The sequence below is a fragment of the Pelophylax lessonae genome, assembly GCF_965119305.1.
Source record: "Pelophylax lessonae genome assembly, chromosome: 5".
NCBI classification, from domain to species: Eukaryota; Metazoa; Chordata; class Amphibia; order Anura; family Ranidae; genus Pelophylax; species Pelophylax lessonae.
This window is the reverse complement of record NC_138772.1, coordinates 163,931,820-163,951,152: the sequence shown is the minus strand read 5'-3', so window position 1 is coordinate 163,951,152 and position 19,333 is coordinate 163,931,820. Positions and strand designations below refer to the sequence as shown.

The 19,333-nt window shown below is 44.2% G+C and overlaps 1 protein-coding gene across 1 annotated transcript in view; it reads right to left on the bottom strand.

Moving 5' to 3' along the window:
- STT3B (STT3 oligosaccharyltransferase complex catalytic subunit B) overlaps window positions 1–19,333 on the bottom strand; it is a 268,786-nt gene that overhangs the window by 76,188 nt on the left and 173,265 nt on the right. The window contains exons 6-7 of the mRNA XM_082258272.1: window positions 6,849–6,947; window positions 5,019–5,165 (exon numbers count right to left, since the gene is read on the bottom strand). Of these exons, the coding sequence (XP_082114398.1) occupies window positions 5,019–5,165; window positions 6,849–6,947 (246 nt within the window). The remainder of the gene's footprint in view (window positions 1–5,018; window positions 5,166–6,848; window positions 6,948–19,333) is intronic.

Sequence of the window (19,333 nt, the reverse complement as noted above, 5' to 3'; positions counted from 1 at the left end):
GGGTATTGTAAACAGGTTTGAATAAAACCCTTGAAACCGTTCTGTCCAAGGAACGTGGACTACCACTCCTTGTTGTAGTAAATCTGTGACTGCTCTCCGCAGATCTTCTAAACGATCTGCGGATAGACGGATATTGGAAGGGAAGAATCGCGCTGGTGGGAGAGATCGAAACTCGATCTTGTACCCTGACCTTATGACTTCGCAAACCCATTTGTCCGGGATTCTGGAAAGCCATGGATCCGGGAACCGGCGAAGACGTCCCCCCACCCCAGTTATGGGTGGGGGCGCACCTTCAGGCTTTGGATGGTTTATCTTCGGGTCTGGAGGGGGCGGGCTTTTGCTTGCCCGACCACCGACCCCTGACGCCTCCTGCAGGAGCTTTGGAGGACTTAGTTTTTTCACCCGCTGGACGAAAAAACCTCTTGTGAGCAGAAAAAGAAGGCCCTCGTCTTTGACGAGTTCCTTTACCTTTAAAATTTTGCGGTAAAAAGGTGCTTTTTCCACCGGTGAGATCCTTAATGATCTCATCTAAGTTGGCTCCAAATAGACGCTCTCCTGAAAAGGGGATATTAGCCAATGCTTTTTTGGAACCTTGGTCGGCTATCCAACCTTTTAGCCACAGTGTACGCCTGAGAACCACTGCTGAGACTGATGCTCGCGCCATTAATGGAGTGGCGTCTAACGCCGCATCACATACAAACTGTAACCCCTGTATCATTTGTTCCAACAATCTGATACCGCCTGAGGGACTTCTTCTAAGTCCCGACGTAACCACTTGGTCCATTCAGTTACAGCCTGCGAAACCAGACCAATAGCAATTATTGGCCTGAAAGCTGATCCAATCAAGGAAAACATGGTGCGAGACATAGCTTCTATCTTGCGATCCACTGGATCTTTAAAAGACGGAGCGTCTTCTAAAGGAATAACCGTGGCTTTATTCAATCTAGCAATAGGTGAATCCACCACAGGTGGTTCTGTCCATTTCTTAATAAGGGTTTCCTCAAACGGATAATGCCTGTCAATGCGTTTGGAAATATTAAAAGTGCGTTTTGGCAGACGCCATTCTTCATCGATTGGATTGCCGAAACATTTGGGCAATGGAAAAACCTTTGCCACTTTGATGCGCTTTTTAGTCCCAAAAGGGATCTCAGTTTCAGCTATTTCTGATGGAATAACCTGTAACCTTAAAGTCTCTTGAACAGATACAATGAGTGCGTTTACCAACGCTTCCTCTCGGGCTATGGCAGATGCCGAAACATCCTCCTCACTGTCTGAAGAGACAGGACCCGAGACACCAATACCAGATGAAGTACCTGCAACTGCAGAAATAGGCTCAGAGTCTGAATCCGAGGTTTCAGATAATAAGGGGTTAGGCGGGGGTCGCTTTCTTGCGCCCTGTCCCTGACAAGCCACTTCCACCCGGGACACAAAAGTTTCCATAATAGCTGACAAAGATTCAATTGTCAATGGGGTGCTGGAGGATCCCGCAGACCCCTCGAGGGGATCCGGAGGAGATACATGAGTGACAGGGTCCATGTTAATACAGGACACTTTGCCAGCAATAAACAAAAAAACTTTTTTTTTTTTTTTTTTTTTTTGTGTGTCTCCCCCTAGCGCAATAGCGCCCCTCAGAGTACCTGCTTCTCGATCCCAGAGAGAGAGAGAGGGACCCCCAAGGCTCACCAACCGATGCAGTGCAGTTTCCAACAAACTGCAGCCAGCGTCTGTCTTACACAGACTGGAAGGAGCTGTTTGCTTTTTCCCCGGGCAGAAGGCGTGGCTCCGCCCCCTGTGTACGCCTTCCGGCGTTCCCAGCCCTCCACGAGGAAGCTGGGCTCACAAAACATGGCCGCCCCCATAGAAGAGACATAAGACTCCAAAAACATGGCGGCCGACGTGACCTGAGGACATATATGTATTCGGTCTACGGCAAAATGGCGGCGGACCGCCGATATCGTCTTCCCAGCACATCCACCCACACTCTGGCTCTACCTGAGAGGTGACATATGGATCTACAGAGATACACTGCACATAAGGTAGGATTATACCTCCTATGTCTGCTGTAATGTTACAGTCTGCTGGGTAGAGTGTTAGCTCTTGAACCAAGTCCACTTCCCACAAACACATGCTGTATTACAAGGGGGACTTGTAAGTGTCAGATATATACTGACCATATATGGAGGGGCCCATAATATATACTGCCTCATAAATGAGGAAAAAAAGGGAACGTTTTACTCACCATACCGAACCGACAGGCACCCTCTCTTCATAATACCCTCTCCACCGGGGTGGGGGTTTGTGGACGCCTCGACTCTCTGGTCCTGGCGTCCAAGCGAGCTTTAACTCGCAAAGTCAGTCCCTTTACTGGGACTCCGTCGCGGCCGACTCAGCGCACTGGTCTGCACGCGCCTTTTAGGCAGAAACCGGGGTGACCACTGGATCTCACATCCAGCCCGTCGCCCCGGCCCCGCATACTTACTTGAATATGTCGCGGCCGACCAAGCGCAATGCCTGGTCTGCACGCGCTCGTAGGCCGGCTGGGGTGACCACAAGTGTCGCCCAGTCCGGCATTTTTGCTTGAAGATCTCACAGGAAAAAAACACTGGAGAAAACTACCTAAAAAATGTCTTTTTCTTAAAGAAAAAAAGTCTTGCCAGGACCAAAAGATCCCAGCAAGGAACTTAGGTCCTTACTCCTGACTAGACAGAAAAAAACTGATTCCCTGTAGCAGAGAGAGGGAGGATATACCCTCAGGGACTGCCCCCTAGGGTGGAGCCAGAACGTTTTGTCATTCTGCCTAGTCCTACTCCTGCGGAGACAACATAACCCAGCTCTTGAGAATCAAGAAGACTACGTCTGTCAATGAGCGATAGAGAAATCTGGTTTACCCAAAATCATAACACGACAAACATCTGATGTGAAGGACTGCATTTTTTCTAGATCTAGTGTTTCAGAGACATTTACAACTGCACAACACTGATGAGACTGCTAAAGCTCCCCACCATTCGTTTTTTGGTAGCCTTGCACTAATGATGTATCTATCCATAGCAATGCCCAAACTTACCACTATAGGTTTCCAGCTCTCATCAAGCGGCTTTTAACACAGTAAGGACGACAGCAATCATACATCCCACAGCATCTGTCATTAAGGACATTAAGAATCCAGCCAAATTTTATGAAAGCCAGGGGCAACCCATGATGTAGGATGAATAAGCAGGCTGTCTCAACAAAATGCAATTGAAAACTTTAAGGAGCTGGGTGGAAAACTGATGGTCACACAGTGACAGTTTCCAATCGGATGCCATCACTGTTGTGGTATTTGGACAGCCATAGCTTCTGCAGCTGCCAGGAAACTACAACTGGCAAGAGAGTCCTCCATTTATGCTGTTCAGCACAGACATGGGGCTGAATAACTGAGAAATTTAGCCATGTATGTCTAGCCTTATCTGCAGAGCTGGCCTAAAACAGCTATATTTAGTTAACATCTAATCCATTTGTTCTAACCAACGCAGGTGCTTGTTGAATGAAATTAAAATATAAATTTTTCATTAATGTATGAAATTGACTATTAATAGTGGTTAAGAGCCTAATTTTTCACACGAGAATGAAGCAATTAAAAAACACTTGAGATACAAGTACAAACAGTTACTACATTTACCAACTAAAAAAAAAAAAAGAAAAAAAAAAAGAAAGCCAAATAAAACCTCCTTTATATGCACCCACAATGTGGAAGGAATTCCAGCAGTCTCACAGCATAGTAACCTGCCCTTACTAAGTGGAGTAAGGCCAGTCATACACGGTTTGTATCTCGGCAGATTCAGCAGGAACTGGCCAAGTTTCAAATCATTAATGGGTAGGCCTAATGTACCAAGTTGATCGATCAACTTCGGTACAACCAGCCTGCCGGATTTGCTTACGAATATCACAAGAGGCTGTTATCCCTGCTAACGAAAACCACTGTCTTTTCCCAGCGGGGACGGCATTCCCAGTCAGGAGAAGACAATTACTCAGCAGGAGGGATTCCCCTTTCAGCACTGTGTGTTGATGGGGGAATTGTGCGAATGACGGGTTGCAGGAAAGAAATTTGCACTCTATGTTTCTCATAGCCACCAAGTTAAAACTTTCAGGGGAAATCCCAATTGGGTGGATTGGAGGGGGGGCTTGAATGTTATTCCACTGGTTATAGCCTAACACAACTACAAGCACATTAGGAGAAGAAATGAGGTACAAAAAATAAAAATCATACATGTATGAAAATACAATGGATCAAACTTAACCAAACATTAATCGCCAATACAGATATTTAACCAAAATATGCAAGCCCAAAGAGAAAAACAAATACATGTACATGCTTTGATATACTATATTTCAGCGGTTTTCAAAAGTACAAACTCCCCCCTGTGATTCATCAGGCCAGGCCACCTTCTTCCATTGCTCCTTGGCCCAGTTCTGATGCTCAGGTGCCCACTGTAGGTGATTTTGGCTGCAAACTATCAGCATTGGCATCCTGACCAGTCCACAGCTTTTCTTTCCTTGGCCTTTAATAGATCCTGAGGACTGCAGACCGGGAACATCCCATTCTAAACCCAAGAGCAGAATCTCTGCAGAGATGCTCTTACCCAGTTGTTTAGCCCTTGTCAAAGTTACTCAAATCCCTTTGGCTTCCCATCTTTTCTGCTTTCAGAACACTAACTTCAGGGACAATTTGTTCACTTGCTGCCTAATATATCCCACCAACTTCCAGATGCCATTGTAATAGGATAATCAATGTCATTCTCATTACCGGTTATGGCTGGTGTGTGTGTGTGTGTGTAATTATGTATATATATATATATATATATATATATATATATATATATATATATATATATATATATATATATTTTTTTTTTTGTTATACATACATACATACATACATATACACACATACATGCATATATACATAATGAATACCTAAAAGCAAGTTTCAAGTGCACTTCTAATATTTAAAGTAGGCCCAGAAATACTTAGTGTATTACCTGTGTAGGTCAAGTAGATCACAGTTAAGAACACAATTCCAGCAGCTAGGGACACTCCCAGGAAGAAGAGCGTCTGGAACTCTTGCTTTGTCAGCTTGTCTCTTAGGTACTGGAGGAAAGCATATGCCTGCAGCAGAGCAAATACTCCTAAATGAGGGCAAGAAACATAAATAAATAAAATCATTTTGGACTAGCGTTTCCAAATCCGAAGTGTGCCAATCCAAAACTTTGGAAACACATGGAACTGCACCAGTATTACACCGCACTATATGATGAGCCACTTGCTATGGCGCTCAATGGTCAGAGTAAGCATCCTCCAAAACAATTAACACAGCTATCTAGACAACATACAGGATCCAGGTACATGTAGACATTAGCATACAGCTCTTCAAAAAGGTCTGTGTGAGTAAAGTAGTAATTAGAAGCCAAGGTCCTGCATGGCTCTCATCAGTTTGGTTGCCCTTCTCTGCACTCTCTCCAGTTTCCAGATATCTTTTTTGAACTGGTGCCCAAACTTGACCTGCCTATTCCAGATTAGGTTTTTCTAATTATTATAATCTACAGGAGCAAAACGATATCTCTCTCTCTCTATACCTCCGAGTCCTAATACAAGAAAGGACTTTTCTTGCATTAGAAACTGCAGCTTGGCGTTGCATGCTATTAAGTCTTTGATCTATCAGAATGCTCAGGTCCTTCTCCACCATTGACTTCCTCAGTTGTACTCTTCTTAGAATGTATGATGGGTGCATGTTTTTAAGTCCCCCTTATCGAGTAGATAACATTACATTTATCAACATTAAGCCTCATTTACCACATAGTTGCCCTATGTTGTTCCACTACATAGATCGATGCCATCTGCAAACACTGAAGTTGTACTTTTTAATCCCAAACTCCATGTCATTTATAAATAGGTAAAGAAAGTAGTCCCAACAGTGAATCTTCGGGTACATCACTAACAACTTCGGCTTTTCAGAGTATGGATCATTAAAGTGGTTGTAAACCTTTAGATAGGAAATGTGGACAAAGCATATCCTTCTAGTGTTTGCTTGTCTCAATAAAGCATTAAGTGTCATTTCTGTCTGCTGCCTCATTTCTCTGCTATCTGCACGAGTCACTTCTGATGAGTTTTCCCGACACTAATAGAAAAATGGTGACAGGGGAGAGACCTCCAGCAGATTGACAGCCTCAGCTCTATTCATGTGTGAAGGGGGGTGTGTCCCCTCCCCTCCAATCAGCTGTCAGAACTCTCCTCACTGATGTAACACTCTGTCCCCAGCTTTTCAGAGCTGAGAGATCCCGTGTAAATCCTGCACTTTGAATGCATGTAGGGGAAAGATAGCAGTACATATACAGGTACAATTTATGTAGGAGGATTGGTTTCATCTCTATCACCTGAAGCCAGTCACATCACTAGGTAAGGGTTTACAACCACATTAATCACTACCCTTTTAATCAAAGGCTGACCGTACATTATAGTTTTCTTTTAGATTTACAAAAGCCAAATATGAGCTCAAACCTAAACACTTTCGATTTCTATGCAATCAGGCAGGCCCTTGCACTATATTGCTGAAGGAAAATCTAAAGGAAATTAAATAAGAAAACTGTATACTGTATGGCCAGTCTATATAAAAAAAAAAATTTATTTATTTCAATACTGTGATGTTCAAACATTTAAGGGTTATTTATGCTAAAATAACAGATTTATTTGACATCTACTAGTTATGAAGGCCCAGCACCCAACGTCTAGTAGTAACTTTTAAGCATTAATACAAAAAGCGGCGAGGGGGGGGGGGGGGGGTTGAGGAGGAGGATAGAAATATAAAAGCTTACCTGCTGCTGCCATGTGCTCACTAGTCCGAATGGGCTGGAATCCAACAAAAGGAATTTGCATGGATAAAATTAAACCCACAATGTAGAAAGTGCTGTATGCTACAGTGAAAAAAAAAAAAAAAAAAAAAAAAAAAAGAAGAATAAATATGCAAATTAGATATATAACAGAAAATTACGTGGCACTCACAGTTGATATCCTGAAGGGAGAGGCAGACTTCTATATTCAAGAGAAATTGCCACATGAAACTCAGCCATACATCAACCCGTATCATCCACAGGAGTGGGTCTCAGTGCTCACTTGTCACATTTCAATAAATGATATATTTCACAGAAAGATTTCAAGGGCACTCACAGAATAGGATTCTCTTTATTAAAGCAAAGTAGCAGGGGGTAAAAATATTTAAAGCCCCAACTCTGGAAAATCAGAAAATTCTCCCTTGCAGTATGGATTCACCTGCACTGCAAGGGTTAACTGCTCATTTAGGACCAGGGGAAGAGTAAGGCCCCTTTCACACATGCAGACCGTTAAGATTCGCCTTGAAAACTGACAGGCGGATCTGAACGGATGCCCCATGCATCTCTATGGGGCATCGAATGTCAGCAAAGACTTGTCCGCTGACATACGATCCGATCCTGTCCATCAAATCCAGATGGATGGAAACCCTATTTTGGATTTCCCCCATAGGGGACAGAGGGGATCTGACACCTCCAACTCCGCACACAGAGCGGAGACGGAGCTGTCATCTGCCTGCTCAGCGGGGATGGGCGGATCGATTCCCCGCTGAGCAGAACCGCTCCGTCGACAAACGGAGCTGTGTGAAGGGGCCTAAAAGTACTTTTAGATACATGATCCTTTTTTCCTTAATTTCCAGCCACCTGTCAAAAAAAAAAAAAAAAATAGGAGTCAGCAGCTACAAAAAGTGTAGGTGCTGACTTTTAAAAAACAGCCACTCACCTGTCCCACGGTCTAGCAGTGCACTCAGCCCAGCCGTCTTCATCCACTGTTCTCCCTCGACAGCGCCGGCATCTTCACTATGGGCACAGCTTGCACCTTCACAACCGGGCGCCGCATACGTTAGTCGCGCCGCGCATTGTGAATGGTGGATGCAGTCTTCTGGGGCCTGTCTGTGTCAGAAGACTGCAGGGGGAGGGAGGAAGGAGAACAGAACGAAGCGGGAAGCAGGTACCTGTCATCCTGCATAAGTCTTGAGGACATCAGTGCCATGAACCACTGCAGTTTGGGGGAGAAGACACTGGGGACCGGTTTAGCAGTGGAGGAGCAAAGAATCTACTTTGCAGTGTCTTCTAGATCTATATGAGCAGTTAACCCTTGCAGTTAAAGTGCAGCCCATTGCAATGAGTATATCGGCAATATAAATGCATTCTCAAGGTGTACGCGAGTGCCCTTGAAATCTTTCTGTAGAACACAATTGGATACATGCGTTTGCAAGCCAAACTCCAGTACAGTGAAAATAATTTCAGATAATTTGAACGGACTTGTATCAACCATCCCTATAATGTGCATTCACCAAACATGTAACAGCCAGGGTTTTGTTTGTTCTAGACCCAGACACCTAAATTCAGCTGCCATATGTGCAACCATAGCATTGTCTCACAAATGAATTAGAAAAATAAAATAAAAGCTGGCTTTCCTTTTGTCTTTAAAATTACATAATTAGACATTTGAGTTAAACTATGCAATGCTTAAAAAAAACTTGTGGAAGGAGCATGTTCTTTTAGGCCTGCATTTGGGGAGGCTTATTCCTCTAAAGAACAATGAGGGGGTATTCATAAAGTGTGTTGTAGTCCGACACAGGGACATGAATTTGACAGTCCTGGGCACCGAGATCAGAGTGTCCATAATAGGCACTCCTTCCTCAGCACACACCCTCCCTCCCTGGCCACAGACACAACAGCAATTTTGTAGTAGGGGTATGTGGAACCCAATAGGGAACAAAGAGTAGATCCCCAGCATGTCCGTGTGGCTGTTGATTTACAGCGCACAGCAGTGTGCAGATCGATCCATATCGGCTATTTAGTTCAAATCCTTTGAACGCTACTACAGTAAACTGGAAAAAATCTCTGAAATTCTGATCTTGCTGTGTCCCCTACAGGCCTACATTGCAACTATTGTATACATTGCCACTATTGTATCTTCTAGTGATGTGGAAGTCAGCAGGAGAAATCAAAGAGTGCTGCGAAGGACTTAGGAGACTGACAATCCTGGAAGTCTACACTTTTCTATTATAGTTTCTTCTTTTCTGGGGAATTTTGGTTTAGAGAGGGGTAGCTTTAAGAAAAATCAATTCATGCGTTTGATTATAAGGGTAGAGATGGTGGGTACAGGTAAGCAACTCAGACTCTCGTCGCAGGTTTTTTGGAGTCTGCAGTATTCAGCCAACAAAAAAAAAAAAAGAAAACAGTAAAGTTAGCCCAATTTTTTTTGTATAATGTGAAAGATGTTACGCTGAGAATCGTGAGAAAATTGCGATCTTTATTCTAAACAAATCATCGTGATTCTCGTATCCAGAATTGTGCAGCTCTATCAGTAAAAGGCACTTTTACTTACCTAATTCCTTACTACTGCAGTCTCCCTCTATGCCACAGCTTCTTCTCTAAGGCACTCTAGATGATGTAGGCACTCTGATGTCAAACACAATGCAGGACCAACAGAGCTGCACAGTAACTAGGCATGTGGAGGGACTGGCCACAAGCTTGGGCCTCAGGGAAGAAATATTAAACATGAGTAATCATCCTTTTTCCTGGTACCCGAGATATAAATTAACATTTAAACTATGCAGTGTGGGAAGCTTCACTGCAAGGGTCGGTTTTTATTTTCCTCGGAGTTCAGCTTTAAGCATTCCCTAGAAAAAGCTTCCTATTAGGACTTGCTCATTATATAATGCACAGCCTCCTTATACCTTAATAGAATCCTGGATATCTCTGATCATTAACACCCCATGTCATGCTAGCAATACACTTTACAATCACTAGAAAATACATCTTAGATAGACAACTAGCATTATAGGTTAAGAACATATTCTAAAACACAAAGCTAAAGGAAAACATTGCACAGCATCATGACCGATACGGGTCTTCATTTATTTTCAGCCACTTTGAAAGAAAAGAAAATGTCAAGGCAAGAAAAACATGGCACATATTTTATCTCGCTTCCTTCAGTTTTACTGCTGAGCAATTGTGCCTAATGTCATTGAGAGAAATCATTTCTGGACTGAATAAAAGCTTTCATTTACATTGCAGATGCAACTCATTGGCACAAGAGGTTTCACTTAGAACAAACCAACTCATGTCATGTCAACCTATTAAGCAAGGCAGAATTGTAAATAATTTCCTGTAAATTAGTTTTATATAATAACTGTTAGACTGCCATCCTGTGGAAACAGTGTAGTATACAACATTCATTGGGGAAATAGATTTTAGAGAGGTAAACATACAAACTAACCAGAATCACAAAACCCAAAATTTGTATCAAAGACTGAAACCGAAAAAAAAAAAAAAAATCCTCCCAACACAGCAACCAGCCTGCAGACGTATAAAATGAAGATAGACACACACACACACACACACACACACACACACACACAAACACACACACACACACAAACATTTTTGGGCTAATCTAGGCTAGCACAATGAACATCTCTGCCCAAAAATACCACCTTATCGGTCATACTCCTATCAGGCTTCAGCTCTTTCTAGGCCACTGATACAGAGAGCACACGTAGAACAGGTTCTGACTTTAGGCTGGGTTTACACTTACACAAATTAAATGTGGTTTTCCCCGCATCCAATTCGTATGACAGGAGATTATGACCGCCTCTCAAAGGAGTCTGTTCACACATCTCTGGGTGGGGAGGGGGGGGGGGGGGGCTGTGGGACAAATTTATTGGGGGACTTCAATTATCCCGACATTGACTGGGGAGAGGGGATTACACACTCACATAAGGCCCGTCTATTCACGGAAACCTTACAGGATAATTACATGTCACAGCTGGTGGATTCTCCTACTAGAGAAAACGCAATCCTGGATCTATTGATCACTAATGACCCAGACATAATCTCGGATGGTAGGAGTCCAGGACAACCTGGGCTCTAGCGATCACAGGATGATCACATTTAGTGTAAACAATAGAACAAGGCAAGTGGGGAACATAAGAACCCTAAACTTCAGAAGGGCAGACTTTCCAAAATTGTACTCATTGATGGAAAGGGTAAACTGGGACCGAACCCTAGGATCCCTGACCACAGAGGAAAAATGGGAATGCTTTAGAAACATATTAAGCAAAGGCATCTTGCAGTGCATTCCTATGGGAAATAAATTTAGAAGAGATAAGGCCAAACCTGGCTGGCTAAACCGTAGCGTTAAAAACCTTATTAGGGGAAAAAAATTGGCCTTCAGGAAATATAAATCAGAAGGCACAGTATTGGCTTTCGACCAATACAAGGAGACAAATAAGAAGAAGTGTAAACACGAAATCAAGATGGCTAAAATAGACTTTGAGAGACAAATAGCGGAGGATAGTAAAAAAAAACCCAAAGAAATTCTTTAAGTATATCAACAGAAAAAAAACTAGGGCAGAGCATATTGCACACATAATTAGCAATGATGGGGGGATGGTTACAGAGGACACTGAAAAAGCAACCGTGCTGAATGCTTTTTTCTGGTCAGTATTTACACAGGAAAAGGAGGGGTACACTGACCATGACTGTTTGTTTAGTAGTAATACACAGGACTTGCCACTATGGCAAACAGAGGGTGAAATCAGGGAAAGGCTGGATAAACTTAACACAAACAAATCACCAGGCCCGGATGGCGTACATCCGAGAGTACTCAAGGAACTCAGTAAGGTTATATCCAGACCACTGTTCCTGATCTTTGCGGACAGTATTAGGACAGGAGATGTACCAGGAGATTGGAGGAAAGACAACGTGATTCCGATATTCAAAAAAGGGTCAGAGGCATGTCCCGGGAAATTATAGGCCTGTCAGTTTGACATCGATAGTATGTAAACTTCTGGAGGGGATGATAAGGGACTATATCGTAGAGTTTGCTAAAGACAACAGCATCATCAGTAATAACCAGCACGGGTTTACAAATGGGCGTTCTTGTCAAACCAATCTATTAGCATTCTACGAGGAGGTGAGCTGTGAGCTAGATAGGGGCAGACCAGTGGATGTGGTGTACCTAGATTTCGCTAAGGCATTTGATACAGTTCCCCATAAGCGCTTAATTTAAAAAATAAGGTCTGCAGGTATCGACAGCAGGGTTTGCTTTTGGATACGGAACTGGCTAAAAGGGCGTGTCCAAAGGGTGGTAATAAACAGCGCATACTCATCTGGTCTGAGGTAGTAAGCGGGGTCCCCCAAGGCTCAGTCCTGGGACCAACCTTGTTCAATTTATTCATAAACAGCATTGAGGACGGGATCAGTAGTTCAATAGCAGTCTTTGCAGATGACACAAAATTGGGCAGGGCAATAACTGCACAGCATGAAGCAGATATCCTACAGGATGACCTGGACAAAAATAACGGAGTGGGCAACGACTTGGCAAATGAGGTTTAACGTAGAGAAGTGTAAGGTTTTGCACTTGGGGACTAGAAACATAAAAGCACAATACACGTTAGGAGGGGAACCCTTGGGGGAATCAAAAATGGAGAAGGATCTGGGAGTCTTGGTTGATGATAGACTAGGCAACAGCATGCAATGTCAAGCGGCAGCTGCCAAAGCTGGCAGAATATTAGCATGCATAAAGAAAGGGATGTATTCCAGAGATAAGACTATAATCCTTCCACTTTATAAAACTCTGGTCCGACCGCATCTGGAGTATTCTGTCCAGTTCTGGTCGCCAGTCCTCAGAAGGGATGTGTTGGAGCTGGAGAAAGTCCAGAGAAGGGCAACTAAACTAATTAGGGGATTGGAGGACCTTGATTATGAAGAGCGTCTGCAATCGCTTGATTTATTCTCCCTGGAGAAGAGACGCCTGAGGGGGGACATGATCGCAATTTTTAAATATCTCAATGGGGATCTCAGCTTAGAAAAAAAGCTGTTCAGTCGAAGGGATTGCATGAGGACTCGGGGGCATACAATGTGATTAGAGGAGAAGCGTTTTAACCTCAGGCAACGTGGGGGGTTCTTTACTGTTAGGGCTACAAGATTGTGGAATTCTCTACCACAAGAGGTGGTTTCTGCGGGTAGTATGGTGGCTTTCAAAAGACTATTGGACGTGCATCTCAAGGATCAGAACATTCAGGGGTATGTGAGAGGATTACAGCCACACACACCTACACAGGTTGAACTGGATGGACTATTGTCTTTATTCAACCTCACCTACTATGTAAATTGCACAGGGGTCCTGTACATCTTTGGCTCAGTTTCAGGTCCGAATTCAGCCAATAATTCGGGCCCGATTCATCCCTGAAACGGAGAACAGGGACACGCCATACCCCTGCTTTCAGCCGCATCAGTTTCAAGTGTGAACCCAGTCTCAGTCTGACCTTCCCGATTTGCACACATGTCCCTGGCCAGTGACTCAAAGTACTAAAGCCAAACAGCCCAGCAACTAGAGTTTTTGTGTGAACCTGCAGGCTCATTCACACAGGATGCATCCATCCTGGTGTACATATCAAACCGTACAGGTGAGTCAATATGGCAGATTGGCTGCTATTCACTTTCTGAAAAAGTGAACAAAATAGCTCTTTCGCTGCATGGGGCAGAGCACCCTTGTGAATGAGCCCTTAAGCCGACCATAGAGGGTTCAAATCTCACCTAGTTCAGCAAGAACTGCCCGAGATTCAAACCATGTATGAGCAAGCTGAATGTACCAAGTTGATCGATCGATTTGGGTACAACCAGCCTGTCAGATTTTACATGCGATTATTATTAGCAGCTGGTATAACCACTAGCAATAATCACTGTTCTCCCAGCAGGGTGGCTTCCCCCACTAGGAGAACACAATGACTCTGCTGTAGGTTTTCCCCTGCCAACACTTGCTTTGTTTATGGGGGAATCAAGCCAATATCTTTCCTGCAAACTGTGGTTGCAGAAAAGAAAGTTGCTCAGTTTATGGCCAGCCTTACATGAAGTTGACGAAATGAAACATTTAAAGGCTAAATTCACCTTTTACAAAATAAATAAATGCACTTTTTTTGCAGGTAAAAAAAAATTGCATTTTATTTATTTCCTCTGCAGCCTGTAAGGCAGGGGTGTCCAAACTTTTTTCAAAGAGGGCCAGATTTGATGAAGTGAACATGCGTGAGGGCCGACCATTTTACCTGACATTCTTTGGATCATTCAAATTAAATACAAACTAACTATTTTATGCAAAGTTTATTGCAAACGGCATACTTTTCCTTTCATCACATGGATGACAAATCTAAACGGATGTTAAATCGCTCCACCTTTCATATCTGAAGGCCAGATGAAAAAAAAATTCAGGAAGCTGGAATATATGTCAGGAACATACATTGCATATTATTGGTAATAAAGGTTGTCTGTCAACTTTTAAGTTAAAAAAAAAATATGAACAGGAACATATCAAGTATACACGTTGTGTTCAAATATATTGATAACTGATCTAGACCAACTGACTTTAACTGAAATTTTACAATGTATTCATCTCAATCCGGAGCATGCATGCTTCCTAATCAGTCACACAAGGGTTAACCACATATAAGCGCTATATGAACCCACCGATGATGATTAATGATGGCAGCAAAAAAGTCATGAATGATGCCAATGTATTTTTCCAAATTACCTGTGGGGCCGTATTAAAGCAGCCCGGGGGCCGCATTTGGCCCGCGGGCTGGACTTTGGACATTGCCTGCTGTAAGGCATTGCATCCACTGATCACATGGGTGCAATGCCTAGATCCTACAGGCTCTCAGTACAATGTATGCCTCTACCTCTGTTATGGGCAGTTACTGGGTTATTTTTTGTAATTCCTCTATTTAACCACAGGTTGCATTGTACAAAAAAAATATGGAAGAGCAAAAAATACAATGACTTAAGTCAGTCAGTTACAAACAAGTGATAACATTAGAACTGCAGGGATAATACGATATATAACCTGGTAAGTTCCAAGTCGGGCTGGTATAACCTAACCAGGAGGACATGATGGTAAAAGACTCCAGTAGTTCCAACCTGAGAGGAACAGCCCTAACTTGATATGAGAGGAACAGCCCTAACTTGATATTGCATACCAATGGGATATGAAGTAAAGAATGCTGGGGTCAAGAATAAAACGCCCGGCGGGTAATCACCCAACAAAAAAAAGTGTGGGGGGGGGGGGGGGGGGGGTAATGGTCTACTAAGAAACGAAGGAGAGAGAAAGACTGATGAGGAGCATGAAAAACTCGGCCAAGGATTCCCCCACCCAGGGCCCCCAAGCGGCCCCTAGAAAGATCAATAATGTTGAGAGATCTCCTGTATATAGGCATCTGTGGACCCCCCCCTTAAGCCTAGTACATACAAGGAGATTATCGGACGAATGACCGTCCGTTTGTTTTTTGCATACTAGTCTCCATATCGAAAACAAAAGTTCAAAAATTCTCGCACAACAGAATAAAAATTTGGAAGTGATGTAATGTATTTTTGGAAGAAAACTGTACGGATTATATGAATATTATACAAGAAAATTTTTCGTGTTTGTCCCTTTAGAAAATTTTGGAAAAAAGCTGTGCACTAACCATCAATCATCGTACGATCACTTTGAAAGGAGTATTTTTTATACGATATTGGGGTTGTGTGTGCGGGGCTTTAGACATTTGTTTTGTTCGTTTTTCATTCCAGACTGCATCACAATGCATGTCTATGAAAGGTCAGATGTACACAGATACACGTATATTTAGGAAACCGTGAGCATACTTAAGGGGATTGACCAGTGCATTCCAAAGGGAAATAAATTTAAAAGAGCAAAATTAAACCCTGGGTGGCTAAACTCCAACATAAAAATGCATATTAGTGCTAAAGGAAAGGCTTTCAAAAAATACAAGGCTGAGGGGTCATTGGCAGCATTTAAGCATTACAAAGAGTGTAATAAGAAATGTAAAGATGAAATCAGGGCGGCTAAAATAGAACACGAGAGACATATAGCGGAAGAGAGTAAAAAGAACCCCAAGAAGTTCTTTAAGTATATAAACAGTAAGAACGCGAGGTCAGAACACATTGGCCCCATAAAAGATGGCAAAGGAAATATGGCCACTGAGGACAGGGAAAAGGCGGAAGTGTTAAATAATTTCTTCTCTTCAGTCTTCACAAAAGAATCGGGGGGCTACACGAACCCAGCTTGTAAGGCCAAACTAAACAACACACCTCAGGAAGTACCCCCATGGCTAACAGAAGACAGACTTAGAACTAAACTTGAGAAACTTAACATAAATAAATCACCGGGACCGGATGGCTTGCACCCGAGGGTTCTTAAAGAGCTCAGCCAGGTGATTGCCAGACCATTATTCTTGATCTTTAAGGATAGTTTACAGACGGGTATGGTGCCAGCAGATTGGAAAAAGGCCAACGTAGTACCAATATTTAAAAAGGGGCCGAGGTGTATCCCGGGTAACTATAGACCTGTCAGCCTAACATCTGTAGTCTGCAAGATTTTGGAGGGGATGTTAAGGGACCACATACAAGACTTTAGTAATGAAAACAATATAATTAGTAGTAATCAGCATGGATTTATGAAAAATCGTTCTTGCCAAACCAATCTATTAACCTTCTACGATGAAGTGAGCTGCCACCTAGATAAAGGTAAGCCTGTGGATGTGGTGTATCTGGACTTTGCAAAGGCCTTTGACACCGTTCCCCACAAACGCTTACTGTACAAACTAAGGAAGGTAGGTATGGACCATAAGGTGAGTACCTGGATAGAGAACTGGCTCCAGGGGAGAGTCCAGAGGGTGATGATTAATGGGGAATACTCGGATTGGGCGGGTGTGGAAAGTGGGGTCCCCCAGGGTCCAGTCCTGGGACCAATCATGTTTAATTTATTCATAAATTATCTAGAGGAGGGGATATCTAGTACAATCTCAGTATTTGCGGATGATACTAAACTAAGCATGCCAATATCTTCTATGCAGGACGTGGAAACCTTACAAGCGGACCTGAACAAAATAACGGGGTGGGCAACTACATGGCAGATGAGGTTTAATGTTGATAAATGTAAAGTAATGTACTTGGGGGGCCAGAAACCAGAAAGCAAGCTACTCACTAGGGGGGGAACCTCTGGGGGAGTCTAGGATGGAAAAAGACTTGGGGGTACTGGTTAACAGGCTTGGCAGTGGCATGCAATGCCAAGCAGCTGCAAGCAAAGCCAACAGAATACTGGGATGTATAAAAAAAGGGGATTCACTCCAGAAATAAAGAGATTATTCTCCCGCTCTACAATACTCTGGTCCGGCCACATCTGGAGTATGCTGTCCAGTTCTGGGCACCGATTCTCAGGAAGGATGTGCTGGAATTGGAAAGAGTCCAGAGAAGGGCAACAAAAATAATTAGGGGAATGGAGGACATCAGCTATGAGGAAAGACTACAAGCACTGAACCTATTCTCTCTAGAGAAGAGACGTTTGAGGGGGGATATAATATCAATGTACAAATACTGTACTGGCGACCCTAGCATAAGGAACAAACTATTCAGAGTAAGGAAATACAAAAAGACACGTGGCCACTCACTAAAACTAGAGGAAAGGCGGTTTAACCTTACAATGCGTAAGGGGTTCTTCACTGTAAGGGCGGTAAGGATGTGGAATTCTCTTCCACAAGCAGTCGTATCAGCAGGGAGCATTGATAGTTTCAAAAAACTATTAGATGGGCACCTTAACCGCTTGCCGCCCGCCCGCCGTCATATGACGGCGGAGCGGTGCGACCATTATCCTGGGCCGCCGTCATATGACGACGGCACTTTAAGCAGGGCAGGCGCGCGATCGCGTGCGCGCCGCCCTGCACTGCCGGTGTCGGGGTGTCCCCGGGACACCCCCCGTCACCGGCAGGGGGGAAACAGCCAATGGGCGTGGCTGTTTCCCACGTGATCGGCTGTGTTCCAATGACACAGCCGATCACAATGAAGGCGCCCACAAGATGACCGCGCATGCGCGATCGGGAGCGCGCAGCGCGGTCATGTCGGTGGCACTGTGTTCCGTAGGAACACAGCTGTCACCGGCGGTAGTAAACAGTCACTGACAGTGACTGTTTACTATGTGATCGGCTGTGAATCCATTCACAGCCGATCACAAAATGTAAACAAAGAGCAGTAACTCAGTGTTACTAGCTCTTCTCTCCTCATACAGCTTCCAGTGTGAGGGGAGAAGAGCTAGAAATAGTGAGTTACTGCTCTGTACACAGGTCACAAAGTAAAAATCACAATAATAAAAGGTCCCCACACAGTCCTCAGCCCCCCCCCCCCAATATCACCTGTCACCCAACAGTCACCTCATCAGTGCCCAGAAATTGACACCCATAACGTTCACATGTGAGCGCAGCGATCGCAGGCAGAATCACTGCGATTCTGCCCGCGATCCGGAAATCATTGCAAATCGCGGGACGCCTGTGCGTTGCCCCTGATTTGCAATAGCACCCCAAACGCTGTGCGATGTTGCCGCCATTTCTGCCTGCCGAATCGTGGTAACATCGCGCAAACATCGCATGACGCCCAAAAAAGGTACAAGAGTTTCTTTGGAGCGTCATGCGTTGTTTGCGCGATGTTACCGCGATTCGGCAGGCGGAAATCGCAGCAACATCGCACAGCGTTTGGGGTGCTATTGCAAATCACGGGCAACGCACAGGCGTCCAGCGATTTGCAATGATTTCTGGATCACGGGCAGAATCGCAGTGATTCTGCCCGCGATCGCTACACTCACATGTGAACATAGCCTAAAGTTCACCGGTCACCAGAGACTGCCATCAGTACCGCCGTGCATCATCGCCCGTCACCCATCAGTGACCATCGCCCGTCACCTGTCACCCCATCAATCACCGTCACCTGTCACCCCATCAGTCATCGTCACCTGTCACCCCATCAGTCATCGTCACTTGACACCCCATCAGTGATCGTCACTTGACACCCCATCAGTGATCGTCACTTGTCACCCCATCAATCATCGTCACCTGTCACCCCATCAATCATCGTCACCTGTCACCTCATCAATCATCGTCACCTGTCACCTCATCAATCATCGTCACCTGTCACCCCATCAGTCATCGTCACCTGTCACCCCATCAGTCATTGTCACCTGTCACCCCATCAGTCATCGTCACCTGTCACCCCATCAGTCATCGTCACCTGTCACCCCATCAGTCATCGTCACCTGTCACTCCGTCAGTCATCGTCACCTGTTTGCCATATACATGCAATCACTTACTGACCGCCTAACGACTATATGCGTCGGCCATTAAAAGCTAAATACTGGGGTTATGGCAGCAGATAGCCCCCATAACCCCGGTATTTTTTGAAACGGCGGGCGGTCGGCTTTC